Source organism: Amia ocellicauda, chromosome 19 (genome assembly GCF_036373705.1).
Source record: "Amia ocellicauda isolate fAmiCal2 chromosome 19, fAmiCal2.hap1, whole genome shotgun sequence".
NCBI classification, from domain to species: Eukaryota; Metazoa; Chordata; class Actinopteri; order Amiiformes; family Amiidae; genus Amia; species Amia ocellicauda.
In genome coordinates, this window is record NC_089868.1 from 1,146,650 (window position 1) to 1,159,804 (window position 13,155).

General features: G+C 41.3%; 1 protein-coding gene across 2 annotated transcripts in view; it reads left to right on the forward strand.

Annotated features, from left to right (window-relative positions):
* Positions 1-13,155, forward strand: part of LOC136714857 (methylcrotonoyl-CoA carboxylase beta chain, mitochondrial) — a 32,958-nt gene that overhangs the window by 6,851 nt on the left and 12,952 nt on the right. For both annotated transcript variants that reach the window (XM_066692481.1, XM_066692480.1), the window contains 5 exons: positions 8,657-8,782; positions 9,374-9,700; positions 10,276-10,472; positions 10,884-11,062; positions 12,450-12,530. In XM_066692481.1, the coding sequence (XP_066548578.1) occupies positions 8,760-8,782; positions 9,374-9,700; positions 10,276-10,472; positions 10,884-11,062; positions 12,450-12,530 (807 nt within the window). In that variant the 5' untranslated portion in view covers positions 8,657-8,759. The remainder of the gene's footprint in view (positions 1-8,656; positions 8,783-9,373; positions 9,701-10,275; positions 10,473-10,883; positions 11,063-12,449; positions 12,531-13,155) is intronic.

The following is a 13,155-nucleotide window of genomic DNA, read 5'->3' on the forward strand; positions in this document are numbered from 1 at the left end:
AGGTTCCAACTGCTGGACACCGAGTTGGACAGTGATGGCTCCGAGGGTGATGGGAGGGCAGTTGAGCACCAGAGCACCATGGTGCCCACTCCCCCCCAGGACAGGGAGTGTGTTCACACAGTGTGTTCTAGTGATAAGGAGACCTGCATGTTGTTTTGCCTGCCTGGTACTCAGGTTGCAGATCTCCCTAAACTAGTAGATGGGCTACTGGCCAAAGCCAGGGGGAATCCACTGGTCATGGTCCACATTGGAACCAATGACATAGGAAATGGTAGGGCACAGGTTCTGCAAGACAAATTTAAAGAGTTAGGAAAGAAACTAAAGAGCAGAACCTCCATGGTAGTTTTCTCCAAAATACTTCCGGTACAACATGCATGGCCAGAGAGACAGGCAGAGATTAGAAAATTTAACATGTGGTTGAAATCCTGGTGTAGGGAAGAGGGTTTTAGATTTATGGAGCGTGGGTCTTTCTTCTGGGATAGATGGGACCTGTACAACCCGGACAGTCTACATCTAAACAAAGGGGGGCTAATGCATTGGGAGAGCGTATGTGCAGAGTAATTGAGAATCTTTTAAACTAGGCACCAGGGGGGCAAGGAGCTCTGACAATGGGACATGTTCCACTAAGGAAATAAAACCAAGGGAAACTGCTAGTAGGAAAGACCTGAAATGTTTGTACCTCCATGCCAGGAGTTTAAAGAACAAGATGTTAGACCTAGAAGCCACAGTGCCAGTGTGTGACAATGACTTGTAGGAGTAACGGAAACATGGCTACCAGAAAATGATGGGGATGAATACAAGTTGAAACACACAGTTTAGGAGAGACAGGTGGTGGGGTTACATTATGTCAGAAATGGCATTGAGGGAGAAGAACTCAAATTAGATCCTAGTTACGGAATCTTTGTGGGTTAAACTTTTGAATAATAGATCTGGAGGATTAGCAGTAAGAGTGTGTTACAGACCACCCAATTCAGATATTCAGACAGATGTTGCATTGTACAATGTAATCAGGACTGCATGTAGCAAGGATGTGGCTGTTATCATGGGGGATTTTCATTTCCCAAACAGACTGGGAAAGCCCAGTTGGGACTACAGAAGCAGAAATAGAAATGGTTGAGATGGTAAATGACTGCTTTCTAACTCAATTTGTCAGGGAACCAACCAGAGAGAGCGCATGCATTGACTTGATCTTTTCAAATGACCAGGATAGAGTCAGAGGGACACTAGTTAGAGAACCAATGGCAAATTGTGATATTGACAATATGGTTAGCTTTGAGGCATACTTTCAATAAACAAGGACCAAGTCTTAAACAATGGTCTACAATTTTAGAAAAGCAAACCTTGAAGGTATGAGGCAGCGCTTAGAAGAGTTAGACTGGAACACACTGGATACAGATTCAGTTGAAAATGGATGGTTATATTTTAAGAATATACTACTTGAGGCTCAAAGAAATTTGAACCAAAACTTGAGGACCAAAAAACATTGGTCAAAATGGTTTAATAGAGGTATGCAAAAAAATATCAAGAGAAAGAAAAGGGATAGAGATTAAACAAAATACAACTAATATGTTGAGCTGCAAAGAGATCTTAAGAAAGGGATCAGGAAAGCAAAGTGGGAAATAGAAAGAAACATAGCTCTTGGAATGCAAAGAGCTTTATTTCAATATTACAACAGCAAGAGATCAATAAAGGAGGAAGTGAAACAGATAAAGGGCAAAAATGGAAGTATCAGATGTGGCAAATGTTGTAAATTAGTATTTCACAGAGGTATCTACAAAAGAAAACACAGATAACATGGCACAGGTTAACAATCAGTCCAGTCAAACCCTAAGAGAGATCAGGATAAATGAGGAGGAGGCAAATATCATACAAATCCACAAGAAAGGGGACAAAACTGAGACAGGAAATTACAGACCAATCAGTCTCACCTGTATTATTTGTAAAATGTTGGAAAATATGATTAGGCAGAAAATAGAGGAGCATCTTAATGAAAACCATATTCTTGGAGATAGTCAACATGGGTTTAGATGAGGCAGATCATGTCTTACTAATTTATTGGAGTTTTTTTGAACATGTAACTGCAGCTGTGGATCATGTGAAAGCATATGATATGATATACTTAGATTTTCTAAAAACTTTTGATAAGGTTCCACACCAAAGACTGATCCTAAAATTAGAAGCTGTAGGTATTCAGGGTAATGTAAGTAGATGGATTATGAACTGGTTGATGTCTAGGAAACAGAGGGTGTCGATTAGAGGAGTTGCTTCTAACTGGAGTGAGGTTGTTAGTGGAGATCCACAGGGATCAGTACTAGGGTCTTTGCTTTTTCTAATCTATATTAATGATCTGGACTCTGGGATAGTTAGCAAACTTGTCAGATTTGCAGATGATACTAAAATAGGTGGCTCAGCAGATACAATCTCAGCAGCATGGGCTATTCAAAGGGACTTGGATAATATTCAGGTGTGGGAAGACACCTGGCAGATTAAATTAAATGTGGACAAGTGCAAGGTATTTCATGCAGGTAACAAAAATGTCCACTATAATTACACTATGGGAGGAATAGAACTAGATGAAGTAACACATGAGAAAGACCTAGGAGTCTATGTGGACTCCTCACTCTCCCTATCTAAACAATGTGGGGAAGCAATAAAGAAGGCAAAGAGAATGCTAGGGTATATTGTCAAAAGTGTAGAATTGAGAACAAGGGCAGTGATGTTCAGACTGTACAATACGCTAGTTAGAGCTCATCTGGATACTGTGTACAGTTCTGGGCTCCACACTTCAAGAAAGTGATCGCTGCTCTAGAGGCAGTTCAGAGGAGAGCAACCAGACTTATTCCGAAGGGAATGTCCTACTGAGAGACTGAGGGAACTGAACCTTTTCACCCTGGAACAGAGGAGACTACGTGGGGACTTGACTCAAGTCTTCAAAATCATGAAAGGCATCGACCACATCAAACCAGAGGAGCTTTTCCAGATCAGCAGGGACACATGGACCAGGGGACAAAAATGGAAATTGGGATTCAAGGCATTGAAGACAGAAAACGGGAGACACTTCTTCACACGGAGAGTTGTAACAATGTGGCCACTCCCCAGCGATGTGGTTGAAGCTGAAAATTTGGGAACATTTAAAAACAGACTGGATAGGATCCTTGGATCACTTAGTTATTAAAGGACACCAAACGAGCACAATGGGTCGAATGGCCTACTCTCATTTGTAAACTTTCTTATGTTCTAGCTTCAGACTATTGCACAGTTATTCTTTTTATTTTGAGAAAAGGACATTTTTTCTTTGGCGTGAAATGCTGTGTGATCTAGATGAACCGCCTGAAAAGGTGAGTTTTGGGGTTGTCTGAACTATTATGGCTGGCTTCTACAGTGATTTTCTGGGTGGCTTTGAGAGGCCCTTTTTTCCACTGGCTTTGTTTACAGGCATTTGAAAGCTTTCTGGATAGCCATCTTCAATCAGCCTACAATGTGTTTATGCCTTGCCATTTAGTTTTAGTTTTTTTAAACTGCATTATGTTAGACACACTATAAAATTCACTTGCCTGAGAGTTTGAGTCAGACACACCAGCACACACACTAACAGAAAACTACACATTTAATCTTTGATTTTTTTTCACCACAGTAGTGAAAACTTTATTTTCATACAGAGCAATTCATTGAGCATTAGGAGGTGTTACAGATAGAATTTCTCATAATCCAGTCCTATCCTAAACATAGATTTTCTGCAAAGCTCCAAGCACTTATAGGATTTGCTGTGCAGACTGGCTGTAACTTTATCTTATTCTCTTATTTTTCCATGAAAATGTATTGCATCAGTCCTCAAGTTCACAAGATTCAACCCCTTCGCCACATTTGAATGGGTTCCCAATTAAGCTGATGATGTTGGAAAGTTCCCACTAAAGGAGCTAGCTATCTCCCTTTCATTGAAAATTCATTATAGACAACAATTCACTTTGACTGGTGTGTATATCTTACCTGGCTGATGAGCTGGCAAAATGAAACACTGCAAAAGCCCTGTTAAAAAAGACCAGCATCTATTAATTGACTTGCAGCATACTACAGACAAATGAGAAAACAGCTCCCTCTAGTGGCAAGAAAATGATACAAACATATGGTCCAAATTTTCAATTTTGATTTTATTCTCATTATTCACTTTTGTTCACGACTTGAAATAAAATTCTTAATACAATGGTAAAATTATATATATATATATATATATATAAGATAGGATTTGAAGGAACTCACCAGGTTGGTTGGCCCAAATATCTTGGCGAACTAAATTGTGAATTTAGGTAGCCTCAGTTGCTTCTCTCTCCATGTAATCACAGACAGACTCGATGATATTGAGATCAGGGCTCTGTGGGGGCCATACCATCACTTCCAAGACTCCTTGTTCTTCTTTACGTTGAAGTTAGTGCTTAATGACTGTTGCTGTATGTCTGGGGTCGTTGTCATGCTGCAGCATAAATTTGGGGCCAATCAGATGCCTCCCTGATGGTACTGCATGATGGATAAGTATCTGCCTGTACTTCTCAGCATTGAGGAGACCATTAATTCTGACCAAATCCCCAACTCCATTTGCAGAAATGCAGCTCCAAACTTGCAAGGAACCTCCACCATGCTTCACTGTTGCCTGCAGACACTCATTCGTGTACTGTTCTCCAGCACTTCGGTGAACAAACTGCCTTCTGCTACAGCCAAATATTTCACATTTTGACTTATCAGTCCAGAGCACCTGCTGCCATTTTTCTGCATCTCAGTTTCTGTGTTTTCATGCATAGTTGAGTTGCTTGGCCTTGTTTCCACGTCGGAGGTATGGCTTTTTGGCCGCAAATCTTTCATGAAGGACACTTCTGACCAGACTTCTCCGGACAGTAGATGGGTGTACCAGGGTTCCAAAATTTTCTGCCAATTCTGAGCTGATGGCACTGCTGGACATCTTCCGATTGCGAAGGGAAGTAAGCATGATGTGTCTTTCATCTGCTGCCGTAAGTTTCCTTGGCCGACCACTGTGTCTACGGTCCTCAGCGTTGCCCTTTTCTTTGTGCTTCTTCAAAAGAGCTTGGACAGCACATCGGGAAACCCCTGTCTGCCTTGACATTTCTGCCTGGGAGAGACCTTGCTGATGCAGTATAACTACCTTGTGTGTTGTTGCTGTGCTCAGTCTTGCCATGGTGTATGAGTTTTGACAGTAAACTATCACCTTGTTAGCTGAGTTTGGCTGTTCCTCACCCAGTTTTATTCCTCCTACACAGCTGTTTCTGTTTCAGTCAATGATTGTGTTTCAACCTACATATTGAATTGATGATCATTAAACAATTATACCAAACAGGTGCTAATCATACAGCTGACAATATGCCTACAAAATCTAGAAGAATTGATGCTGTTTTGAAGTCAAAGGGTGGTCACACCAAATATGGATTTGATTTAGATATTTCTTCTTATCACTCGCTTTGCATTTATTTAATTGATACATATAATCTATTTACATATCTATTTTTGAAAGCATTCTTACTTTACAGCATTTTTTCACACCTGCCTAAAACTTTTGCACAGTACTGTATATATACATAAATATGACTCTTTCCACCCTCTTCGCTCCCCTTCCTCAAGAGCCCAGCTCTTTCACTCCACTGTTGCCCCCAAGTGGTAGAAAGTTGTGTTCAGACACACCTGTTCAGGTTGTAGGCCTACTTAATACTTCACTTTCTAATTTGCACTAATCCTTACCTCCTGTACGTATTTGTGCAATTAACGCCTTACTGTAACTTCTGTAATTTTTGTAATTATGCCTGCTACAATCCCACTACACACAATACCAATGTAACTACTGCACTATATTTTGTACTTTTTGTTCATTTTAATTAGGACTCATGCTATATATTTGTGGATATTGTGTTCTGGACTTATGTATACATACAATAATAATAACTAGATTAAAAAGTTTCTAGAAACTTCATTGGTGTTATAAAACCACCGTTTTAAGACCCTTTAAAAGAGTATCTGATGAATATAAGCAGTTCACTATGTTTAGCACCTTTTAAATAATTGTAACTTGAAAGCTTGATAGCTTGCCTCTGGAAGGCTTTACGAGAGCATATTGCATTTGACCTGACAGGAAGGTCAAAGTGCATCACAAAAGGCATTTCCATGGGTTCCTATATGTGTTCCATAATAACTACAGTGAGGGAAAAAAGTATTTGATCCCCTGCTGATTTTGTACGTTTGCCCACTGACAAAGAAATGATCAGTCTATAATTTTAATGGTGGGTGTATTTTAACAGTGAGAGACAGAATAACAGCAACAAAATCCAGAAAAACACATTTCAAAAAAGTTATAAATTTGATTTGCATGTTAATGAGGGAAATAAGTATTTGACCCCTTCGACTTAGTACTTGGTGGCAAAACCCTTGTTGGCAATCACAGAGGTCAGACGTTTCTTGGAGTTGGCCACCAGGTTTGCACACATCTCAGGAGGGATTTTGTCCCACTCCTCTTTGCAGATCCTCTCCAAGTCATTAAGGTTTCGAGGCTGACGTTTGACAACTTGAACTTTCAGCTCCCTCCACAGATTTTCTATGGGATTAAGGTCTGGAGACTGGCTAGGCCACTCCAGGACCTTAATGTGCTTCTTCTTGAGCCACTCCTTTGTTGCCTTGGCTGTGTGTTTTGGGTCATTGTCATGCTGGAATACCCATCCACGACCCATTTTCAGTGCCCTGGCTGAGGGAAGGAGGTTCTCACCCAAGATTTGACGCTACATGGCCCCGTCCATTGTCCCTTTGATGCGGTGCAGTTGTCCTGCCCCCTTAGCAGAAAAACACCCCCAAAGCATAATGTTTCCACCTCCATGTCTGACGGTAGGGATGGTGTTCTTGGGGTCATTCCTCCTCCTCCAAACACGGCGAGTTGAGTTGATGCCAAAGAGCTCGATTTTGGTCTCATCTGACCACAACACTTTCACCCAGTTCTCCTCTGAATCATTCAGATGTACAGGCCCGTCTGAAGTTTGCCAATGAACATGTGCTTTCTTGAGCAGGGGGACCTTGCGGGCGCTGCAGGATTTCAGTCCTTCACGGCGTAGTGTGTTACCAATTGTTTTCTTGGTGACTATGGTCCCAGCTGCCTTGAGATCCTCCCGTGTAGTTCTGGGATGATTCCTCACCGTTCTCATGTTCATTGAAACTCCACGAGGTGAGATCTTGCATGGAGCCCCAGACCGAGGGAGACTGACCATTGTTTTGTGTTTCTTTCATTTGCGAATAATCGCACCAGCTGTTGTCACCTTCTCACCAAGCTGCTTAGCGATGGTCTTGTAGCCCATTCCAGCCTTGTGTAGGTCTACAATCTTGTCCCTGACATCCTTGGACAGCTCTTTGGTCTTGGCCATGGTGGAGAGTTTGGAATCTGATTGATTGATAGCTTCTGTGGACAGGTGTCTTTTATACAGGTAACGAGCTGAGATTAGGAGCTCTCCCTTTAAGAGAGTGCTCCTAATCTCAGCTCGTTACCTGTATAAAAGACACCTGGGAGCCAGAAATCTTGCTGATTGATAGGGGATCAAATACTTATTTCCCTCATTAACATGCAAATCAATTTATAACTTTTTTGAAATGCGTTTTTCTGGATTTTTTTGTTGTTATTCTGTCTATCACTGTTAAAATACACCAACCATTAAAATTATAGACTGATCATTTCTTTGTCAGTGGGCAAACGTACAAAATCAGCAGGGGATCAAATACTTTTTTCCCTCACTGTATGTTCCAGTGCTCTCTCCTGAAATTGCAACAGGGCTCAGACAGACTGGTTCTAACTATACTGATAAAGCAGTGTTTATTTTTGTAAGTGCAGTTAGGTTTATAGTTATCAGCCAGTTCTCACTTTGACCTTAAGGAAAGGAGAAAATAATAGATTTTTTCTAGATGTTTCTAGGAGAAAATAATAGATTTATAATACTCAGTGAATTTCATCTAGAGGGAAAGGTCAAAGGTCAAATTCAGAGTGCTATTGAAAGCCCATATATGGTCTCTGTGAGGCATTATAGAGCAAAAACTAGTAAAATCTTGCATTTGACCTGAAACGAGAGGCCAAAGGTCAAAATCAAGGTCGACTTCAAATAGAACACTTATGGTTTCCTATACAAATGCAATAGTAAAGGGGACAAATCTGAAAGCAGTTATATAGCAAAAACACATTTAAGTGACCCTAAGGGAAGGGTCAAAGTTCAAACATGTATTGAGATGAACCCATTTGGCCCCCTATGGCATGATTCATGATGACTGTGATGGATTTTGCCAACTTTAAGCCTGAAATGCATGAACATGTGATTTGACCTGGATGGAGAGGTTAGAGGTCATCCGTGGAGTCAGCACATATGGTTTTCTATACATGTTCTATAGTGACCTTCATCGTATCTGCCACCCTTACGAAGTATAATGTGTTTTTTGGCGATATCCCATGATCCAAAGCTCCAATCATAAAGCAGTTAGCAGTTTTGGAAACTTAATAAATAGTCCCCTATCTTTGCGGCACAACGCAGATAATAATAAAATGCAGAGCAAATCTACTAATGCCAGTTTTTCGTGCAAAATCTGAAAGAGCCCGGATAAAAAGTAGAAAGTGTTTTTCTTTGTTTCCCTCCAGGTTGAGATTAGTGTGACACCAGAGGCGCTAGTGAGTCGGCGCGGAGCTGAAGTTGTTGATTCTTGTAAAACTGGGCTTTGGTGGCGTGTAGCTTCGAAGAAAGATGTACAAAAGCATCCTAGCAAGGTAGGTATTAGAGAATATCAGGAACGAAAACATTGGACTTAATCTTTTCCTCGCACATTTGGAAAGCGTTATTGCTAGGTGCAATGGAGAAAAGGTACATATCCTGACCTTTGGAGTCCGCAGGACTGTAGCTAGTTACTGTGCACCGACCCAAGGAAAACATTAAAAATAATACATTATCTGGGAAGTGTGGGGGGGCGGCTATAAGTGAGGAAATTAGCTTTAAGTGTTTTCACACAACACTGGGTGAGGTAATCGGTAATTTGAATGGCAGTGTTTTCCAAACCAAACACAAGAGCTGGCACTCAGTGCCTCGAGTACCATTTAGTGTGTAAGCGATTGTCAAAAACTGTAACATGTTCCTTAATACTACGCTCCCTTTCCTTGGCTGTGACCTAACACCTTGTCTGCACTTACCAGCTCATATTATTTACTGTATAGCTCGTATACACTTGTGGAAATTGGCATTTGTAAAATGTATTATGCCTTGAACTGCACTTTGTATTGCTCTTATTTTGTAAGTCGCCCCGGAGTCTGCTAATAAATAAATAAATAAATAAGTATAATATACATATATTTCAAACTTTACAGAAGTCTGCGGACAGAGGCGAGACTGATTCAAGGATTGATCTCTTCGTCTTCCGAAACAACGAACTCAAAGCCCTTGAACAACAGCACCGCGAAATGCAGAAGACAGCACTGCACACGGACATGGCGCCCGGCCGCCCCCCGGCCGCAGAGTTTAAAACGGGCAGCGGAGAGACAGCAGCGCCAGATACCGCAGTGTTTTATTAGCTCTGTGCCGACGAGGAAGAAGACCTTGCCCTGCGCCTTTCCAGTTTTAGAGCAAGACGTTCAGCCAATCCATAGGCATGTTTATGAGGCAAACGCACGCAACAGCGCAGTTTGTTATCAAAGGTTAGACTTGCATTGTGAAAAACTAAAGTTTAGGCTACTGAAGTAAAGACTCTAAACACCTCCTTGTCCTGTAAAACACCATCCATTATGTTCCCCCATGTGTAACCTGCTTACAAAGGAAGGCGTGCTACTGTGGAATGCATTCAGTTCAATTAAAGGTGGCTGTCTGTGACTGCAATGGTGTGGGTGTTTTATTTTTTAAAATTTGTTTAATTTGAGCCACTGCCCTCCCCCACAGTCTCTGCACATCTCTGATTGCAATGTAGGTTCATCAGCAGTAAATGCATCCCCACTTCAATCAAATATAATATAGTTGCTTGCTGAAAAAGTCAAATTTTAAGTGTTATGAGAAGTTGAGTCTAATGCACTTATTATTATTAATTTATTTCTGAGCAGATGCCCTTGTCCAGGGCGACTTAAAAAATATAAGAGCAATATTTACTTGTCAGAGGGTACAAACCCAAATTACTGGTCTGAAAGTTCATGTAACACCAATGTTAATGTGTTTAGCAAGTTGGTCACTGCCAGCCAGCTAGCAGGACAGAGGTTATAATGAGAATTACTGTTTTTGACAGGTATTGGGAGTGCATAGAAAAGGTGCGAAGGGGCGGAGGCGAGAATGCCATCGCTAGGCACACGCAGAGGAACAAGAAGCTCCTGGTCCGGGAGAGACTGCGGCTTCTATTGGACGATGAGGATTACCTGGAGCTGTCACCCTTTGCAGGGCTGGATTTGCCTTACGGGAACGTGCCATCAGCAGGGTGTATTACGGGTGCAGTCCTATTCAAGTTATGTTTGTATGAGTGACCTGTGATCATGCTGTCACCTGTACTCTTAGTTTGTGTAGTTATGTGTACATAGGACACTTAAAGTACATTTTACACACACACACATAATCAATGCTTTATTACACTATCAAGAATTCTATATATACCGTAATATACAGAGCATATGTACATGACTGAAATAGTTTTTTCTGTTTCAATGGCATCCAATATGGTTGGTCATTCGTTAGTTTCATCAGCAAAAGTCTACATTTGACATCGGTTCCACGGTACAACTCAGCACTGGTGAACTGCATAAAAATAAAACTAACAAGCAAAAACAAATGTATATATGAACTGAAACCAAATGCAGAAATACTAACTTACCTTTCTTGCTCACTCTGTGTATGTCCCATTAGGCATTGGTAAAATCTGCGGCTTGTGGTGTGTCTTTATTGCCAATGATGCCACCATAAAAGGCGGTACAGCTTATCCCATTTCTGTGAAGAAGCAGCTGAGAGCCCAAGATGTAGCTGTGCAGAACCGTCTACCTTGCGTGTATTTAGTGGACAGTGGAGGCGCATTCTTACCTCTTCAGGTAAAAAGAAAAAAGGCCCTTCAGTTGTAGACGTGCCACGCTCAATTTCCTCTGAAGTCACATGGCACTGTATAATGTAATATACACTCACCTAAAGGATTATTAGGAACACCTGTTCAATTTCTCATTAATGCAATTATCTAACCAACCAATCACATGGCAGTTGCTTCAATGCATTTAGGGGTGTGGTCCTGGTCAAGACAATCTCCTGAACTCCAAACTGAATGTCTGAATGGGAAAGAAAGGTGATTTAAGCAATTTTGAGCGTGGCATGGTTGTTGGTGCCAGACGGGCCGGTCTGAGTATTTCACAATCTGCTCGGTTACTGGGATTTTCACGCACAACCATTTCTAGGGTTTACAAAGAATGGTGTGAAAAGGGAAAAACATCCAGTATGCGGCAGTCCTGTGGGCGAAAATGCCTTGTTGATGATAGAGGTCAGAGGAGAATGGGCCGACTGATTCAAGCTGATAGAAGAGCAACTTTGACTGAAATAACCACTCGTTACAACCGAGGTATGCAGCAAAGCATTTGTGAAGCCACAACACGTACAACCTAGAGGGGGATGGGCTACAACAGCAGAAGACCCCACCGGGTACCACTCATCTCCACTACAAATAGGAAAAAGAGGCTACAATTTGCACAAGCTCACCAAAATTGGACAGTTGAAGACTGGAAAAATGTTGCCTGGTCTGATGAGTCTCGATTTCTGTTGAGACATTCAGATGGTAGAGTCAGAATTTGGCGTAAACAGAATGAGAACATGGATCCATCATGCCTTGTTACCACTGTGCAGGCTGGTGGTGGTGGTGTAATGGTGTGGGGGATGTTTTTTTGGCACACTTTAGGCCCCTTAGTGCCAATTGGGCATCGTTTAAATGCCACGGCCTACCTGAGCATTGTTTCTGACCATGTCCATCCCTTTATGACCACCATGTACCCATCCTCTGATGGCTACTTCCAGCAGGATAATGCACCATGTCCCAAAGGTCGAATCATTTCAAATTGGTTTCTTGAACATGACAATGAGTTCACTGTACTAAACTGGCCCCCACAGTCACCAGATCTCAACCCAATAGAGCATCTTTGGGATGTGGTGGAACGGGAGCTTCGTGCCCTGGATGTGCATCCCACAAATCTCCATCAACTGCAAGATGCTATCCTATCAATATGGGCCAACATTTCTAAAGAATGCTTTCAGCACCTTGTTGAATCAATGCCACGTAGAATTAAGGCAGTTCTGAAGGCGAAAGGGGGTCAAACACAGTATTAGTATGGTGTTCCTAATAATCCTTTAGGTGAGTGTACATGTCAACAGCATTTTCTAGAGTCAACTGTGAGTTAAAACCAGGATCATAACCATTTAGTTATTGTATTTAATTGACAGGCAGATATATTCCCAGATAAGAACCATGGAGGACGTACTTTCTACAATGAAGCTATCATGTCAGCCATGAAGATTCCTCAGGTATGAAACCGTGATTGGATGAGCTGTCTACTCACCAATACGATTTATAGTTCCTCCTGTCGTTTAATTGTGTACATTAAGTGACATGATTATTCACATTCTTGAGCTCTGACTGTTTTTTGTTCTTCTACTTGGCCTTTGCAGTTTCTTCCCATAGTTGGTGTTTCTGCCCTGCACATTGTAGCAGGGTTACACAAGAAGGGGTGAATCTGTAGTTGGTGTAAGAAATTTGATGTGTAAGGAATCCACAGGATCATGGTGAAATAATAAGATCTTTATTGTATAATGGTACTAACATAATATAGAGAAACAGGTGACAGAGATACGGCGGATCCCTGGACTCAGCGAAGGTTCTGAGCCCTGAGCAAACATAGGTGCAGTACAAGAAAAGCTTGTATATGGGAATAATTAGGAAGAATCAATGGTATCGGTAAAGAACAATATCTCCAATTAAGAAATGCTATCAAATCAAAAATTAATATTATCAATAACAATTTACAACCCCCCCTTTATGGAAACAATCGATACATTGACCGTTTTCAAGAAACCATTATCAAAATTATATAATCTCTTATCCAAAAATGACTCATAAATATCTCTTCCAATTGACGACTGGGAAAAAGAC